This window comes from Carcharhinus amblyrhynchos, chromosome 1 (assembly GCF_965287045.1).
Source record: "Carcharhinus amblyrhynchos chromosome 1, sCarAmb.v2.hapA, whole genome shotgun sequence".
Lineage (NCBI taxonomy): Eukaryota > Metazoa > Chordata > Chondrichthyes > Carcharhiniformes > Carcharhinidae > Carcharhinus > Carcharhinus amblyrhynchos.
The window spans coordinates 145,256,038-145,276,048 of record NC_137324.1 but is presented as its reverse complement, the minus strand read 5'-3'; the positions used below and the strand labels follow the sequence as shown (position 1 = coordinate 145,276,048).

At 41.1% G+C, this 20,011-nt stretch overlaps 1 protein-coding gene across 1 annotated transcript; it reads left to right on the top strand.

The window, feature by feature from the left end:
• The first annotated feature begins 411 nt into the window (after window positions 1–411).
• Window positions 412–15,611, top strand: spmip2 (sperm microtubule inner protein 2). The gene is made up of 5 exons (XM_080193487.1): window positions 412–907; window positions 3,135–3,367; window positions 10,090–10,148; window positions 12,068–12,227; window positions 14,996–15,611. The coding sequence occupies exons 1-5, from the start codon at window positions 826–828 to the stop codon at window positions 15,107–15,109; spliced, it is 648 nt and encodes a 215-aa protein (XP_080049613.1). The 5' UTR covers window positions 412–825; the 3' UTR covers window positions 15,110–15,611.
• Window positions 15,612–20,011: the final 4,400 nt, after the last annotated feature.

The following is a 20,011-nucleotide window of genomic DNA, read 5'->3' as shown; positions in this document are numbered from 1 at the left end:
CTGGTCCTGCTCTATTCCTGTCTCTGCTCTCTCTGAACCTCCTCACACCCTATCTCTGCACTCTGTGAACGTGCTCACTCCCCGCTTCCGCACCCTGTTGACCTGGTCACTCCCTGCCGCCGCACCCTGTGAACCTGCTCACTCCCTGCCTCCGCACCCTGTGAACCTGCTCACTCCCTTGTCTCTACACCCTCTGAACCTGCTCTTACCCTCTCTCTCTGCACCCTCTGAATCTGCTCTTACCCTCTCTCTCTCTGCACCCTCTGAACCTCCTCTTACCCCCTCTCTCCGCACCCTCTGAACCTGCTCTTACCCTCTCTCTGCACCCTCTGAACCTGCTCTTACCCTCTCCACACCCTCTGAACCTGCTCTTACCCTCTCTCTCTGCACCCTCTGAACCTCCTCTTACCCTCTCTCTCTCTGCACCCTCTGAACCTGCTCTTATCCTCTCTCTCCACTCTCTGAACCTGCTCTTACCCTCTCTCTCCACTCTCTTAACCTGCTCAGTCCCTGTCTCTCCACCCTCTGAACCTGCTCTTACCCTCCCTGCACTCTGTGAACCTGCTCACTCCCTGTCTCTCCGCTCTCTGAATCTGCTCGCTCTCTGACTCTCCAGTCTCTGAACCTGCACTCTCCCAGTCTCTAGGGTGTCTCCTCTGAAGGCCTTCGTCACTAAGCTGTCATTGCAACCGAGTCGGCGTCCATAGCAACGTCGGTATCCATGTCACTTTGTTTGCAATCAGCCAATCGACGGTCATTAACAATGCAGCGCCATTCCGTTTGAGCTTCCCAGTAAATTGCATCTATAAAACTGACTGGAGACAAATGTCTATTCGTACTGGCAAAAATAATCCTATTAATCTCCGGAAATCTGCTGAACCAGGCAAAGGATCGGTGGTATTTACAGGTAACTCCATTATTGTGGGTTTCGGCTCTTCCATTTCACACCCAGAGCTCAAACCACAGTTTTCACTACATAATTTAGTTTCCTTGTTGGTTGGGCTTTAAGTATGTTTTAATAACTGAAAATAATTGTTGAAAAGCAGGTATTTATTAAGTAAACATAGAATTAAAACATGTTAAAGTTATCTAAAGAAACCAGCCTATTGTATTTTTTTCTGCTTGATAAATTTAATGGCGAGCTCATCCCCAGCTTCCTCAGTTTGCAACAACTTACATTTATATAGCACCTGTAACATAGTAAAATGCCAAAAAGAGCAACATTTGGCCCAGAACCACACGGAGATATTAATGCAGACGGTTTTAAGGAGCATTTAAAGAAAAGGTGAAAAAGGATGGTGAAATGAAGCATTTTCAGGAGGATATTCCAGAGTTTTGGTCCGAGGCAGTTGAAGGTTTATCCATCATTGGTGGAATGCTACAAATTGGTGTGGGCAAGAGGCTATGATTGGAGGAGTGCATGAACCCCAAAGGGTTATGGAGCAGGAGGAGATTACACAGGTAGGGAGGGATGAGGCCATGAAGGGATTTGAAAACAAGAATGAGAATTTTAAAATCGAGGTATTGCCAGGCAGGGAATCAATGTAGGTCTGTTGGGTAAGGGTGATGAGTAAACACGGTTTTCTGTGGCTAAGGGTACAAATACGAGAGTTGTGGACAAGGTTAGTAAGGACACTGATTAGGACACAAGGCCTGGCTACTGTATTTTTGATTCACGTGGAAGCAAATTACCAAACCTTAACAACATACTTGGAGTGTTAACTTGTTTGGCATATACCCTTACTGTATATATTAACACAAATGCTTGAGCAATATTACCTCAGTTTTGTAACTTTATTACACAACATATATAATCTTATGAGGAGGACAGAGGTTCATTTAAACAGCACTAATTTTTTCCTTCACCAACTGTCCGTAAACAGAAAAATATTTTGATTTGTTTCCTTTTTAAGCAGTGGCGTTTTTCCCCAACCTCTCAGTTTTGGTTGATCAAATGTTTTATTATAACCCCACAGCAAACTTGAGATAGGATGAACTGAAAGGATTAAAGGAAGGTTGCAGGTCCTGTGTCTTAGGTGATCCATCTATTTCTGTCCAGTCTGGATTATTAGATGTAGATAGCCTTTGTAAAGCTCTCTTTGAAGTTATTTTGCACAACTTGGAGAATTGTTAGTGGAAATAATGTGGTGCAAGTTGTTTTCCGAAATTGCAAGGTAGCTTCTTTTGTTCAGGTGTCACAGATGAGACAGACATTCAGCCATTTTAAAGGTAAAAGTCTTTGTCCAATTTTAAAATTTTAGAAATTGGAAGTTTGGCCTGTTGGACTTTAAGCTGGTGTTGTGAGACTTCTTTGTTTTTACCCCAGTCCAACACTGCCATCCCCACATCAAGACAGGTCAATAACCAGGGGAATTGATTTCAAGGAATTGGTGAGAGGATTAGAGGGGAGCCAAGGAGCATTTGTTTCATCCAGGGTTGGGGATTGGGGGTTGGTGGGTGGAGTGGAATGCACTGCCTGAAAGGGTAGTATTGGAAAAAATGCTTGGAAACACACTTAATGTGCTGTAAGACAGAGGACTGCAGATCAAGAGCTAGAAAGTGGGATTAAATTTAATAGCTCTGTTTCAGCTGGCTTGGACGGAATGGGCTGAATGGCCTCCTTTTGTGCCACACATCCTTTTTACATTTTGATATTTCAGAGCCAGGCCATTAGGAAATTCATGCCATGACTTGCGTAAGTGTGGAACTCTCTCTCAAAAAAGCAGCAAATGCCAGCTCAAGTAATATTTTATATTTGGTTTCAATACATTTTTACAAACTAAGAATACAAAAGAAAATGGAATCACAGGAGGTGGATGGTGTTAAGACAAAGATCAGCTATGATTTAATTGAATGTTGGATAAGGCTGGCTTGGACTAAATGACCTAATCTTGTCCCTTTGAGACTGGAGTAATCTATCAAAACATATTAAAAGATAGCATCAGGTGAATTGCTCTTGCAGAGAGCCAACACAAATACAATGTGTTGAGTGGTCTCCTTCTATACTATATGATTCTGGATAAGCAACTTTTCACAGTAACTTCACTGCAGTATTGATGTAAGCCTACCTGTGACACTAATAAATAAACAAACTTAACGCAATTGATGTTACACTTCAATTTTACTTTTTCCAGGACCAGATGATTCAAGAGATTTCAGACCAAAATTCTCTGATTTCCCTTACTACATTGGTGAGAGTCAACATGTATCAGCTGAAAGTACTCGAAATCTAAACTATTTATATCGTGCTGCACCTTATGGTTCATATCAGCTACCCAAGCAATACTTTGTAGGAGAGATTGGCTGGGGATGGTGTTTAAACCCAAAACTAAACAAAACCAATCTTCAAAGTGGCATGCAATTCAAGGTACTATATTTATAACTATTTAAAACAGAGTTGTTTTTCTTTGTTTTATTTATATTTGTTAATCGATTTTAGGGTCTATCAAACTGGATTTTAATGCGATTCACTTGTGGAACACTTGTCCTTGTTTTGTAACTAGCGTCAGTATTAAAAATGTATAGATGGACCATAGACAAGAAGCATTCAATCTAAATCTCAAAGCAGGATGTGTCTACACCAGTTTCTCTTCTCATTTCCTACACCAGCCGTTATTTTGTCTTGAAATAGGGATTGTCACCTTGTCCTGAATTATGATGCATAGATAGTTTTGTGAACCTGTATTTGTTCGCCATTTAATGGAGATTCAACTTAGCAACATCACAAGTGACAGAAAGACGAGGCTATCATCCTGCCAGTACAGATTGGATGAAACTTGGGTCTAAAAGCTGAAAAGGATTTATAAATTAATTTCCTTCTGCAAAACATTGGAAGTTTGGCAGGAACCATGTTTACATAGTTAAACAAAGTTACATTAGGGTGCAGGAGAAGTTCATAGGAACTTCGTCCCATTGTGCTTACTCATTGTGGTATCCAGACCTCTTAAAATTTCTAATGATCTTTCATAATATGCTGAATTGTCAAGAATGAATGGTTTGAATAAAAGCATAAAATTACAATTACAAAAGTATATGGTTAAGACCCAGGCCAGAAACTCCAAGGCTTTTCATGAAGTAGACCGAGACCCTAAGTTTTGCATTTGGTTTTGGTATGGATAAGCATAAGGTAGTTTCACTGCAGGTATGATTCAAATGGCTCACTAGGAAGCTTTCATCAAAATGTTTATTTAAGAACACAGTTAAAATATAACTAAAAGAATTAGCATAACTTTTACCAATTACAATGAAACAGTATAACTCCTAACAGCATATCTATGTTGTTCCAAATCAATTACCATCTCATAGATATACGTCCTTCTTCAGACTTGGCACAGAAACAAGTATACTCGTCTGATGCTGGATTTTCTGATTTTTAACACCTGCTGTGAATTGGCCCTTTGAATGTTGGATCAATTCTCTGAGGCTCCCCAGTCTTAGAACTTTCACAAAGCCTCTGGAGAAAGAGAGATAGAAAGACACCATCTTCTCTCACTAGATCCTGACAGCAACTGAGACGAAACTAAAATTTTGGAATGCTCTATGTAAACAAAAGCAGTCCTCAGGCATATCACCTGACATGTCAATCATCCTCAATCAAACTCCACTCAGCAATCCCAAGGGGTATTAAAAACCACAGGAGCCTGCATTAAATAGTTCAGATTAAAATCAGCATGATGTCCGTTAGGTTGCTTCAGTAACAATTATAGGATGCTGGCTGGAGACAACATCGTGCCAACAAAATCCTGCAGAAAAACATGATTGAAATTAATTTCTTAAAGGCACAGTACTGTCCCACCTCCCTTATATGTTTCCTTCTTAACCTGAGGTACACTGTCTTTATTAGCTCCCACAAGATGTCCTTTACCTTTACACCTAAGGATTTCTCTTTTTCCCAGTTTCTATCCTTTCGCAGGCTGAAACTGATGTCAGAAACCAAACCTTGACTTATGAATTAATTCATAATCATCTGCCATTTCTGCTGCTAACCTCACAGTTTTAACCGTCTGCTCTTTCATGAGTTCTACCTGCTTTGGGAAGTGAATTTTCAAACTCTTCCAAAATAACTGTTTCTCTAAGAGTATCATATGTCTGATCTATTTTCAAAGCTCTATCCACTTATCAAAATTACTTTGTTTGATCTTTCAAATTCTACATACATTTGACCAGGTTCTTTGCTTAGATTTCTAAACCATTGTCTGTAGGCCTCTGGCACTAGTTCATATGCACTTAAGGTGGCTTTTCTCACCTCATTATAATCCCCAGATACCTCCTCTGATAGTGACACAAACAACTCACTCGCTCTGCCTACCAACTTTGTTTGAATCAACAATACACACAAACTGTGGCCATATCATTTGTTTAGTTACTTTCTCAAATTAAATTAAAAAAGCTTCTACATCCTTCTCATCAAACGTTGGCAATGCTTGAACATATTTAAATAGATGTACTGGGCCTTTTACTATGATGTTTTGCTCTTCCTCACTGTTCTCATTACTTTTCTTAACTTTTCCCTTTACCTCTGTCATTTTAAATTGACATCAACTTTTCACTGCCAGTTTCTGAAGTTCAAATTCTCTTTCTTTTTTCCTTTCCTCTCTTTTTGTTCCCACCAGGGCTTTTTCTTTTTCGAATGCTTTTAATCACAATTCAAACTCTTTCATTTCCTTTTCATGTTCAAGCTGCTTTAATTCTTTTGCTCTTTGTTCTGCTGCAATTGCTTCCCTTTCTCTTGCTTTTGCTACTCTCTCTTGTTTTGCTTCTAATTCAAGCAGTTTTATTTGTAATTGAATTCTAGCCGTTTCCAATGGTTCCAACTGTGTTTCTGGCAATTTTAAATGCTGAGCTATCGCCACAATTATCTCCACCTTCCTCACCCCTTTCTAAAATCCTTCCAGTGCTTGGGTTTCCTATTCTTTTTAGCATCATTATAAGCCTCCTCCTTTAACCTAACACTTTCATTAACTTCTCATCTTAGCGACAGTTAGATCACTTTTCTCATGCAGTTTTATTCCTTAACAGAACAAATGATGTTATGAATTTGTTCTTCATTATCTACCTTCACATTTCTAATGTAATTCCTCAATTTACTTTAGCCAACCTGCCTCTCAAAACTGCGTAGTTTTCTGCACTCAGATTTAGGATCTGGTTTTGAAATTGAACTAAATTACTTTCAAATGCAATATAAGATTCAAACATATTATAATTGCTCCTCCCCAGATGCTCCTTTACTACAAGTTTATCAATTAAATCTTCTATCATGAAATAAGAAAGGGTTAAAGTGGCCTATCTCCCAGTTGGTTTCTGGACATACTTGTCTAGAAAAGTATTTTAAGTATTTCACAAACATGCCCTCTGCACTATTAGTGAAAATTTGTTTTGTCCAATCTATGTGAAGATTGAATTCTCTAATGATTACTTTATTATCCTTGTGATATGTGCTTCTAATTTCCTGATTTAAACTCTGCTGTACAGAGTCTGTGGTCTGGACCTGTACTCAACTCACAGCAATGTTTTCTGCCCATTGACATTTCCTAACTTCACCAAAATTGATTCTACACCTTGATTTTCTGATCCATGACCCTTCCTTTGTTTTTTTTTTAAATCTGGGCATTCCATTATCCTTCAACCCCTCCATTTTCACATTTTGCCTATCACTTCGTGTGAACAGTCTTACAATATATAATTCCAACCTTTATCACTCTGCAGCCACCCCTCTGTCGTTAGTTAAATATTAATCTGTTTATTAATTTATCTATTCTGTTGTGAATGTTTTATGCTTTTATGCTTTTTTTTTCCATTTTTTCCCCTGATGCCAGTTTAGTCATTGACACCCCATTAACTTTGTTGAACTCTTTTTCCTTTCCTGAATTGCTCTGCTGAAAATTGGTATTCAGGTTTGCAGCCTTGATATTCTCTGAATGCTTCTGAATTCCTGAATTCTCTCACCTTCACCCTTTCATTAGTTTAAAACCCTATCCACTGTCATCATTATTCAATTGCCCAGAACACTGAACTTAGCCTAGTTTAGGTGGAGCCCGTCCCAACTCCGGGCTTTTTCTAGTACTGGTGCCAGTTTCCAACTAATAAAACTCCTGGTTTCCACAACAACTTTTCAGCTATGCATTTAACCTTCTAATCTGTTTGTCCTTATGCCAATTTACACATGGTTTAGGTAACAATCCAGAGTTTATCGCCAGTAAGGTTTGTTATGATCTTTGGCCAGACTCCAGGATATTGGGAGGGAGATCCAGTTAGGGACCAATTACATTTTGTTTGAAGTAGATAAAAGTTGAGATTCAAGACACATGCTTTTAGAATAAGCCCATAATATCCCTTAGGCTTTGAGCAAAGAAAGACAAACTTTACTATACAAGTTCAGAAAACTAAAACAAATCACAATATGAATCTTATATACTCTACCATTCAGAATAAGTATGAGGTACATGTGTTTTAACAGATGGCTAATGGTCAAACATGCCATTCTACAGAGTAAATGATAGATGAAACCAAAACAGAGTCCATAGGTTTATCAAGAACCCACCCAGATGTCAATAACACCAAGTCAAACAAACAAACTTGTCATGAGAGATTCTTTGCTTTATCTTCAAAAATCTCTGTGGAATTCTCTCCAAAAGCCTCTCCCACTCGGATAGTTTTAACAATGGTCCAGCTCACAAGGTTTCAATGTTGCTTTCTGGGTTTCCTTCTCCTCGGATTCCTGAATACACTCAAGCACACTTTCAGATCTACGACCATGTAAAACAGAACACCACTACTCCAAATGTTAGGAAGTCACCAACCATTGGCTGCCTCCTCAGATCTTCTGTTCAATTACTGGAGCTTGTCCTGAGCTTCCTTCAATTACCCGGTCTTCCCTCTGTCCTCTTCATAGCTCCGAGTCAAGAGTAACACTTTGGCTCAACGGTAGCTGCTCCTCTTGCTCCCAACTCCTCTGAAAATTACTGCCTGAAAAAGAGCTGTTCACTGACCCATCAAAACACCCCCAACTCTTTTTACTAGACAAGAATCAATGTAGCAAGCATTGGAATATCCTGTACCTTAGATGTTATAGTCTTCACAGACTGCTGATTCACCACCTAAGGACACACCTGAAGTGTGGGCAGCACATTGGTTAGGGGTGCTGCCTCACAGGAACCTTGGTTCGATTCCTGGCTTGGGTCACTGTCTGTACAGTGCCTGCACGTTCCCCCCGTGAGTGTGTGGGTTTTCTCTGGGTGCCCCAGTTTCCTCCCACAGTTGAAAAATGTGCTGGTTAAGTGCATTGGCCAAGCTAAATTCTCCCTCAGCGTATCTGAACAGGTGATCAAAATGTAATACTCCATATTTGCCTCTCCCTTCCTGGTCTTCCCTCAATCTGCCTCATTCCCCTTGTTAGGGCCTGCCAGTCAAGCTCCACTAATATCCTGGACTTGCTTGAATCCCATACTGCATTAGCTGTTCAGGGCCTCTGTCCCAGCAGTGGCCACCATTTGCACTCGGCTGGCAGCTCTCTAAGGCAGGACTTCCTTTTGCATGGGGAGCATGGAAATCCAGGGCCTGATTCTCCACAAAAAAATTCAAAGTGCTTAATTAGCGAGTAAACTGGTGTAAATCGTGATTATTTTTTCTTTGCGAGTTCAGACTTGAATCTCCCATGCTCTATGCAATATAGGGGGTCACAATTGTGAATCTCATTAAAAGCTCGGGGGAGCGGGGCCTAGGCACACCGGAGTCTGACAGTTCCAGGCCTCTGCACATGTGCGCTGGCCTCGAACTGTCACTGCAGTTTGCTGGCCAGCTCAATTACTGGCCAGCCCGGGACCCCTGGCAGTGTTGCTCCTTGCGACACGCCCAGAAGAGCTGTCCACTGACCTATCAAAACATCCCAAATGGTCCTCCTCTTTTTACTAGGCAAGAATCAATGTAGCAAGCATTGGAATATCCTGTACCTTAAATGTTACAGTCTTCACAGACTGCTGATTCACCACCTAAGGACACACCTGGTCGTGGCCGCACAAGCATTCCTGGGCCAAAACCAAACCCTCCCCCCCACCCATCCCAGAGTGCCCCAATTTACAGCCCTTCCACCCAACAGTATGATTCGCCCCGCACCCCGGCAGGCCACCAGCTCCAGTCAGCTCTGATTGCCGGCTTCCCTCCAGCCCAATGCAGAGTGGCGGTGGGATCCCCCCCGACCAATTGCTCCTTATCCCTGCCCATAATAGGTCTCGCTCCCTTGGCGTCTCCTACAATGGGCCCCACCCCTTCCCTTCCCTTCCCTTCCCCAAACCCAGCCCCTAGGTCATGCCATGTGGCCCCTCAGGCCCCATCCCTCAGACCCTGCTGCTCCTGATGGACAGTGCCAAGGTGCCCTGGGCATGGGCACTTCCCCTCAGGCAGTGCTGGAGGCACAGGCTGGCACTGCCAGGTGCCCATGTCCACGGGGAACACTTCCCAATCTCCCGGCGGGGGGGGGCCTCCAGCAGGGTCTCCTGCTAATTCCCTGTAAGTGGGGAACTACTCTAAAACCCACGAATGGAATACTCCTGGCAGGGTGGGAGATGCTTTCAGGCCTGGAGAATTCCATGTCAGGCCTGACAAATTACATTTAAAATACACAAAAAAACAGATTTAAATGACTTACCTCACTTCCCGCCAGTTTCCAGCGCAGTCCTGACTACGCCTGCCCTTCGGCTGTGGGAGATACGCATACATGAATCCCGCAAAATGGCTGACACCAATTCTCCCATTCTGACGCGCCAAAAAAAAAGCATCAGGATGGGAGGATCAGGCCCCCCCCCCCATTTTCGTCCAATTAAGGCTCCTTGGAGCATCAAATGGTCAGAGGGCGGTCAAGTCAGAGTCCCTCACTGACTCTTTGGGTGGCATTTTAGGAGACCCCACCAGCCAAAAGATCCAAATAGGATTTTCATCACATTATAGATAACTTTTATTTCTGACTGAATGGAAATATTCTTAGATCCACTCAGTTGTTTCATTTTGGAGAGGTAGATATAACTCCAGTAAGTTTGAAACATAGCAAGTATTAGCTCATCCTTCACCAATTTTCTTCTTGTTTTCCGTTTTTAGCAAGGAGAATTCCGGCAGCAGGCTGAAGACAAATTGACTCATCGGTATCAAAATCCATGGTATGTATTTGTGCACAACATAAAAAAAATGGATTTTTGGGTTTCATTATTCTCAAGATTGAGGGGTCTGATTCCACCCACTTACTTGAAGATGTGCAATTTTATTGATGTCAGTCAGGTTCTATCATTTGACAGGGTCAAATATATTCATCAGTTGTACCTTTGTGTTATGGAAACAGCATGAATTAATCTACACAGTTGTATAAACTTATCTGGTTTTGATAGGACTTGAGAATGAAGAGTTTCACCTTTGTTTCTGAATATCTCAGAAAATCATTGATTATATGCTTTTGTAATTTATCCCCATTTCAACTTCTAATCTTACTTCCCACCTGTTTGTTTTGGGAAAAAGTTAGAGGAATGAAATTGTTAATGTTATGAGCATGAAACGTGCTCGTAATGAATTGGCTACTGACTCTTCACCGCTTCTAATTTTCTTTCCATTAGACTTTATGGAATAATATTTCAAGCTCTTTTTGAAGGCTTGATTTCTAATCTCACTTTCATTTCAGATTTGACTTGAAGTTCAAAATCTTGGCAATACATTTACAAGTCAACGGAACATGAAAACAGGGACAGTGCATAACAGGGTGCCAATTTGCTATGTAGTGTGTAGTGCTCACAGCGGAGACTAGTCTTCCCCCAGAACTTCATGCGCCATGTCTAGTGCCTGAATGTGGTAGTTGCAAGCTGGCCTTAGGTTGATATGTTCAGATGCGTGATTTGTACTAATTTTGCACAGATTTCCAATTTATCTCCGTTGTTGTCATTGATCCAGAGGTTCCACTGATTTTGCATTATGGTGCTTAATTATCTACAAGAACAAAGCTCAAATGCAAGTTTTCCTCGTTACATCCATAATGCACAAAATTCCAACTCAAAATTCCATCTAGAACAGTGGCATCTGCCTGACAAAGCAACATTTAACCTAGCCAGCAAGAATTGGTTGAGTTCACAAATTTTATGGGCTGGAGTCAGACTGAGAGGTGGAAAACCACATAAAAAAGCAGAATATGACAGGAGGGGATCCAGCCATCATACCATCACCACAGGTTATTCCCAGTGAATGGGATGGTAGCAGAGTGATCTCCTCCCAATCAGAGATGGGCAACCAGTTCAACAGTTCAACCAATTAAGATATTTTATTGACTTTGGGAAAGCCCCTGCTCCCCACCCAATTTCCAGATGGTGAGATCACGTGGCAAAACGTGGCTCCCAGCGGTTTCCTCAGATGAGGATTCTTAAATCATCTTCCGATTCAACCATCTGATTACAGGGTCCTGCCTTTCTGGAGCCACACAGTAAATAAAGTAAACATACCTACCTTCAAGAACATCGAGGTACCCCATTCATCTTCCTACAGCAGCAGCCACCACTATTGATGAGCCTGCAGCTCAGTTGGATAGTGGCCCTTCCTGTGGCCTCTTAATTATCCTATACCAACCTGGATCATGCCTGGGTTTTAAGAATTCAATAAGCCAACGCGTGAATCCAGCTGTTGGTCATTATTCACATCTGGAAAAACTAAAAAGCAATTAAAATTGGATACCTGGCAGATGGGGCATAGCACACAAGGAAAGAATAAAATGGACATTTTCAGACGTAAGTGCAACTCCAGTTTCTGTGATTAAGGTAGCCCATCTCCTCTGGTTATCCTCCGAAGGCGTGGTCTAATTATCTATCATATTAACATCTATGTAAAATCGGTATCAATTGCTCAGTTTCTTTCACCTTTCAGGTATGCATAATCAAAACCCCACTCCAATGTGAATTAAATATAACAGCTAATAATAAATTATTTAAGATGCTATGTTATAATCATGATACAATTTGGATGAATATTGTCTAATTTTGTGATTGAAGGACCTATTTAATTCAGCTGTTGAAAAAAATACTAACTCATTTCTTTAAACTGTTAGGCACCCATCTCCAGCTGTACTTGACCAGAAAACTCTTGGAAGAGCTTTTCTGGCATGGCCCCTGAAAAGATTTAGAAGGCGTGGGACATGTCTATGGAATAAAAGGGCTGCAGTGAGTCCATTTTGTGAGGGTGGAACTGAAACTATTTGTAATAATCAGGTATTTATTTTTGTTACTACTATGTGAATTTACTTGCTTAGCCACTGATTTATGACTCTGATGGGAAAATGGATAACATTTCAGAACTTGATTCCAAACACTGTGGAAAAGTCCCAGAATTTTAAAAAACTAAAAATGGAATTTGGCTTATTTAGTCACCATAAATCCATGACTATGACTATGAAACAGTAAAAGAACTTGACTGCTTTAACTGACCAGTAGCAAGTAAATTATATTATCACAGCTCGACTGAGGAAGAGGGGAAACAAGGGAAATGGGGGAGGGACAGTAGGACAATAAGACAATTAGTGTTTCTTTGAACAAAGAAAATTACAGCACAGGAACAGGCCCTTCGACCCTCCAAGCCTGCACCGACCATGCTGCCTGACCTAACTGATTTTTGATAATTCTTGCTTTAGTGAAGCTGATCAGTAGTGTTAAATGGGACAGCTCTGTTGAAATAGAAATCTTTAACACTGAATCCAAAGTATCATTTTAGTATCAGTCTTCTAAAATAAGTCACTGTAAATTTTCTATAACTTGGATTCCTTTTTAAACTGCTTTTACTTTTAGTAATTGTGGGATTGTGCCATTATGATATAGTTCTATTATTTCAAATGATAGAAAAATGACTAATCTTCATTTGAACTCTACTAGTATTTGTAGGCCAAAGTCCAGGAACAAATGAAAGATTGGTGACATAAGAGAAAGCTCATGGATTGAGCGTAAGATATGCAAAGCACATTTCAGATTGATTGAGAATATAAAATGAATTCTCCAATACATCATCAAGCATAACAACACTGAATGTTCCACAAAACAAATGCCATTTATGCCAACAGAAAAAAAACATTTAGAGTCTGGCTCTAATAAATAAACTTACTTTTCCCAATAGGAGGTGTGGAAAAGTATAAACCGTAAGAGGTCACAGATCTTTGCTGAGTTTGTTGATCTCAGCAAAAGCAATTGTGCTGTTCCACAAGGCATGAATATCATTGAACTAGGGTGTACATCATTCAATCAGATTTTCCACTCTTGATTGTTTATCAATGATCTGCATGTATCTGGTCACCAGGCCAGGATAAGCTGGATGAAGTTTGACTTTTATTCTTTCATGGGATGTGGGCATTTGTTGCCCATCCCTAATTATCCCCTCAAGAAGGTAGTGGTGAGCCATCTGCAGCAGTCCATCTGGCATCTGTAGCAGTTTTGTACAACTGGCTTGCTAGGCCACTCCAGAGGCAGTTAAGTGTCAACCACATTGCTGTGGGCCAGACCAAGAAAGGAAAGCAGATTTCCTTCCTAAGGGAATTAGTCAGCCAGATGGGTTTTTAGTGATGAGCCTCATGGCATCATTACTGAGATGCTTTCAATTTCAGATTTATTAATTAAATTTAAATCACACATGGTAGGATTTGAAACTGTGTCTACAGATTAGCCGGACCCTCTCAATTGCTAAACCAGTGACATTACCATTAAATCACCATATGATTCTATTAGGCCAATGGGGGGTCTCACTCATTAGGCAGAGAACCGGAGGGGAACCCCATCAGTTTTGTGGGAGAAAGTCCAGTGGAATCAAGTGCCTTTTAGGCATTTAGCTGACTACTGTCTGTGACTATGGCCCTTGCAGCAGAACTTCAAGTTAGTCACAGGCTGGCAGCTCTTCATGCTATGAGTATCAGCCGGAGTAGTGGCAGCTTAACACCAATGTATCCACAAGAGGCTCAATATTATCACAGGATCCTAGATCAAAGGTAAGTGAGGGTGGCTTGCGAATCACAGGGTGGAGGACACGGGCATGTCGAGGGTGGGGAATTGAAGGGCAGAGGGGTGGCTTTCTGTAGCCAATCCCTTGACCAATGCCAGTTTGTCATTCAGGCACAGAGTCTCTGATAGTGAGGACTCACCCCCAGGAGGTCAAGTGGTCAGTCTTCCAAGGATGTGAGAAAGCCACGTAGCCTTGCTATTTAATCCCTGAGCTACTATTAAATGTAGTGGGCTAATGGATATCTACTGGCTTTATCAACAAGCCTAAATGACACTCTGCCACCAGCAACTGGGAATCCCATTTCAGGCCTTGTTTCTCTCCCGCTTAATTGGAGGCTTTGTAACTGATGCAAGACTGTGATTAAGTGGGCCTGGCGCCATGTTTCCGGCTGTGACAACCACATTCAATCCAGCCCAAGGAAACAAGACATGACTGGTGATACCAGAAGGTACCCACGAAACTAAACCTAATAAGATTCAGTTTCATGAGGAGAGGAAGCTGCTTCTGTATATTGTGTGAAAGATAAATAATTTTAAAGCAACAGCATTTGAACAACAAAGTTATATACTTGTGCAAGAACAGTTCCTGTTGAGGCAATGAATGAGGTAGTAATTGTCTGTTTTCTGAACTCTTATTGAAAGTACTCATTGACTACTTGCTAAAAGTTAAGTCTATTTCTGGACATCAGTGTGCAACTAAAGTTGTTAAAAGCCTGAGTAATGGAAAACGAAACCTAAATTTAGAAAAAAACCAAAAAGAATTTTACTTTAAACCTACATTCTTGTCCTGTTAATATTGATAAGCTAAATGCCATGGATTCTTTGACGGTATACACTTTGTTCTTCAACAAACCATTTTATAAAGATGTGAATGGGAGTGAACAGAAATATTATAGCTGTGTTTGAGTGCCACATTACATTACTCTTTTGATTCTGCAGTGTCATTATTTTTAGAAGTAAAATAATTTATTTTAATATTCTTTTCTTTTTCCTATCAGGGGGATAGTGAAGAAACACAAATATGTGAAAAAGCTGCTCATGTTCCACTTGACCTTGAAGATCAGGAAGAAAATATACCAGTCTCCAATGATACTTCATTTCTGCCTGTGTAAAAGCCATTAGGGTACTCCCACTGTATCTTCCACCCCCACTAGCTTTACAATCTGAAAATGGGGTTGGAAAATTCCCCTCGATGTCGCACTAGCTGCCATTAAACAGCCAAGACCACATTTTATGTACAGTATTCCTACTTTTAAAACTTTTATCCCCTTTACGTTGGATCATCTGGCATCATAATTGAATTCCTAATCCAGGATAGCTGTGGGAGTGTTAGTAATAGTTGCTAGTTTATGCTTAAACAAGAGTCACTCTGGGTACTCGGTGGGATTTGCCATTTGGTTGTTTTATCACAAGTAGTATTCAAAGCCCTCAGTAACAAGCGATGAGCATCTGCAATCTCCCATTAGTCAAAAGTTTCCTTCAACATACATCCAATTGCTTCGACTTTCCATGGATTGCATTCCAACCAGTATTAATCTCATGACTTTCTGGGACTAGCTTTGCTGAAATTGGTTGCTCGATCTCTTACAAAATAAAGATAATTTATGGAATGTGGGTATACTGGAAAATCCAGCATTTATTGCCGATTCCTATTTACCATTTAAGAAAATGATGGGCTACCTTGCATAGAAAGCCTTACAGCATAGGAGGCCATTCAGCCAATTGTGTCATTGCCAGCCAGAGTGAGTTATGCAGTCTTATTCCTTATTCCAGCCGTTGATGGTAGCCCTTGTGAATTATGACACTTGTCGATTAAGCGCACCTTCTGAACCATTGCAAACTGCAGTTAAGGTACTCCCACAGCAGGGAAAGATGTCCAGGATTTTGACCCAGTGATTTAGAGAGAAGTTAGACTGTGATGTGGAGATGGTAATGTTCTCATGCATCTGTTGGCCATGGACTTCCAGATGGTAGAGGTTAGAATCACAGAATGGTTACAAGAGGCCATTCATCCCATTGTGACTATGCTGAATCTCAAACAGAATTTAACTCAGTGCCACTTGCCCAGCTTTTCCCCATAACTTTTCCAGATAATTCCCTCTTGAATATCTTGATTGAATCTGTCTCCACCACACCATCAAGCAGTGCATTCCACATTCTGACCGCTCACTACATGGGCATCCTTTTCCATATCTCAACATTGGCAAAGGAAGCAATTACCTTAAATCTGCACCCTCTTGATCACAATCCTGCCACCAATGGCTATAAGGTCCTGGGTTTGGGAAGTGCTCTCAAAAGAAGTTTGCCATGTTGCTGAAGTGCACCTTGTGGATGGTACAACTACAGCTGTTGAAGAACAGAGTTATGTAAAGTGGTAGATGAATTACCAAATGGCCTGCTTTGCCCTACGTGTCAAGCTTCTTGAAAGCAGTTGGAACTGCACTCGTTAGGTCGAGCACCAAGCACACCACACTTGTGCCTTGTCTGGTGTTAAATTGTTACATGCTGGTTAATATGCAGCCAGCTATCGGACCTGCTCTTGTAGGCACTGTATTTACTTACCTAATGCAGTTAAGTTTTTGGGTCAATAGTGACCTTCAGGATGATAATGGTAAGTAATCAAGGATAATACAGTTAAATGTCATGGGAAGGTGTGGTAAAACTCTCATTCAACAATACAAAAGCAAAATACTGCAGATGACAGAAAGCAGAAATGAAAACAGTAAATGTCAGAAATATCCAACAGGTATGGCAGCATGTTTGGAGAAATAAATGATGTTAACATTTCAGGTTAGTGGTCTTTCAACATCTTCTATTTTGATTATTGTTGTTTGAGATGAAATAACTGTTTCAACAGGTACAAATCCCCAGCTATTAGGAAGAGGTATTTTACAGTGTCGATGGGGCGGGTGCGCCTTTGCCTTAAGGTAGGCATTGGGCTTGGAAATCACAGAGTGGTCATTAACCATCTATTTTGTTTTATTCAATTACTTCATAATAGCTTTCTGGACCATTTCAGAAAAAGTCAGTCAACCACATTGCTGTAGATTTAGAACAAGTTTCCCTCAAAGATGAATGCTACATAGTTGCACATCTAATCTGAAATGTACCACGTGCTGAAATAAACATCATTGAAAACATTGTTAGTTCACCAGCTTAATGCAAGAAAAACTTTTAAAACGCAAACTGTCCATAGATCAAAACTAGCCCCCCATGGAGTTTGTACCGGACTGGCTACAACAAAACATATAGGGAGCACCTTGGTTTGTAGTCACATATAAGCCATACTGGGTATAGATATCAGGTTTCCCCCTCAAAGATATTCACCACATTTTTTTTTTAAAACAGCAGTCCAATAGCTTCATGTTCACTATTACCAACCAATTCTAGTTTTTCATTGCAGATTTGTGCAACTGAATATGATATTTATTTTGCACATAGCAATAGCTCATTAACAATGATAATGACAACATAATGATAATCTGTTCTTGGATGTTGGTTGAAGGATGCACATTGGCTAAGACATTGGAAAAACCTTTCCCCTTCTTCAAAATAGGACTCCATAATCTTTTATGTTCACTTGAGATTCAAGGCAGGGTCTCAGTTTAACATTTCAGCAGAAAGATAGCACCTCCCCCAACGCAATGCTCCCTTATTACTGCACTAGGGCATCAGTCTAGGTTAATTCCCTGAAGTGGAATGCAAACCTGCAACTTTCTACCTCGAGACGAGGTTGAGGTTGAAACCTTATTTTCACAAATAATTTTCATGATTTTCCACAAGAGGAAACTAGGAACTTCAACTGGTTGACATGTTTATTGGATTGATGACAAGGTCCTTGGAGAAAGCTAGGGTTTCTGATAGTTAGGTGGCCAAGTGTATCATCATGCAACTAAAATAAAGGTATTGCAAAAATCAACTGTTTGTTTTTACTCATTCATAGAATCCCTACAGTGCAGAAGGAAGCCATTTGGCCCATCAAGTCTGCACCAACTCTTGGACAAAGTCTCTTACCTGCCCTATCCCCACAACCCCATTCATTTCCCATGGCTAATCTAATGTACACATCTTAGGACTTTAAGGGGAAATTTATCATGGCCAGTGTATCTAATATGCACAATTTTGGACTGTGGGAGGAAATCAGAGGAACCAAAGGAAACTCACGAAGACACAGGGCAGGGTAGGTGTAGGAGGATGCGGCGGCGTGGGCTCGTTGGGCCGAAGGGCCTGTTTCCTGTGCTGGGTTTTTCTTTGTTCTTTGAAAATGCAAACTCCACGCAGACACCATTGACTGGAATTGAACCTGGGTCCCTGGCACTGTGAGGCAGCAGTGCTACCAACTATGCCACTGTGCTGCCCTTATTTCCTGTACATTTATGGGATGTATTCATCACTGGCTAGACCAATATTTATGCCAATCCTTAGTTACCCTCGAAGGTGCAGGTGCAGGTGAGCTGCCTTCTTGATGAGACATTAAATTGGTGGCCCTTTCAAGTGGATATAAAGATTTCATAACATTACTTCAAAGAACACCACAAGCATTTCTTCACCCTCTCAGTGTCCAAGACAATTTTGATTCCTCAACACAGGACACAGATTATCTGGTCATTACTACATTACTGTTTGAGAGAGGTTACTATGTGCATTTTGACTCTCAAATTTTTTGTTAGAACCGACTATGTCAAAAATTGGCTGTACTTTGGAATGTCTTCAGATCATGAAATATGCTGTAAAACAACAAGTCTTTCTTCCACCTTCTGTGCAATGAGAAATCTTAAGAGCAAGGAATATACAACTAGTCTTGAGTAATACAGAACTGTAGGTCTGATTGGTTTTGTAAACATCTTCCACTTCATCAGCCTCCCCCACCCCCGCAACTCAGTGACATAATTCCACAGATGCCAGCTAGCTCAAATAGGCATTGTATTGTTAATTCTAGACAAATATTAGCAAGGGATTCAGTTGAAGGTGATGGAACAGCTCGGAAAGAGAAAGGAGCCTAATCTTTGTTTACCTAGGTCCAACACAGGTCTGCATTCCAGTAGGAATAACCGGAGTGCAAGCCACAGTGGGACCATGCTCATTTGCTAATCAACTGCAGTATTTTAACAGTTAGGATCTCAGCGGACTCGGCTCAAATGTTCTGGTTTATAATGGTCCAACATCCTACTAGGAAGGTCTCTGTAGAAGAGGAAAGCTGATATGAACAGGAATTAATGGAATTAAAAAGGCATTTGGCATCCATCTCAGGATGGCAAAATAGCTTGTTTTTCAGGGCCAAAGAACCTGTTCAGTAATAATAATGCACTTAAATTTTCTATGTTCCCAAATGGCTTTCACTGTCTTAAGTTTAAGAATAGGCCATTTGGCGCTTCAAGCCTACACCACCATGCAATATGATCGATCATGCACTTTCAGTATCCTACTCCTGCTTTCTCACCATACCCCTTGATCCCTTTAGCCATGACAGCCACTTCCATCTCCCTCTTGGACACAACCAGCAAACTGGCCTCAACAGCTTTCAGTGGTAGAGAATTCCACAGGTTCACAACTCTGAAGGTGGTCTTCTGCATCTCATCCTAAATGGCTTATCCATTAAGCTTAGACTTTAAACCCCTAGTTCTGGGTTTCCCAACATCAGGAATATTCTTCCTGCATCTAGCTTGTCCAGTCCTATCAGGATTTTATAGGTTTCTGGGAAATTCCCCCCATGCTTCTCAATTCCAGTAAGTAAAGCTCAGTCGATCCAGTCTGTCAGTCCTGCCATTTTGGAAATCAGTTTGGTGAACCTTCACTGAACTTCGTCAAAAGCAAGAATGTTCTTCCTTAGCCTAGGAGGCCAAAACTGCATAACTCAAGGTGTGGCCTCAGCAAGGCCCTGTATAACTGCAGCAAGACACCCCTATTCCGATACTCAAATCCTCTTGCTATGAAGGCCAGCATGCCATTAGCTTTCCTCACCACCTGCTGTACCTGCATGCCAACCTTCAGCGACTGTTCTACCATGACACCCA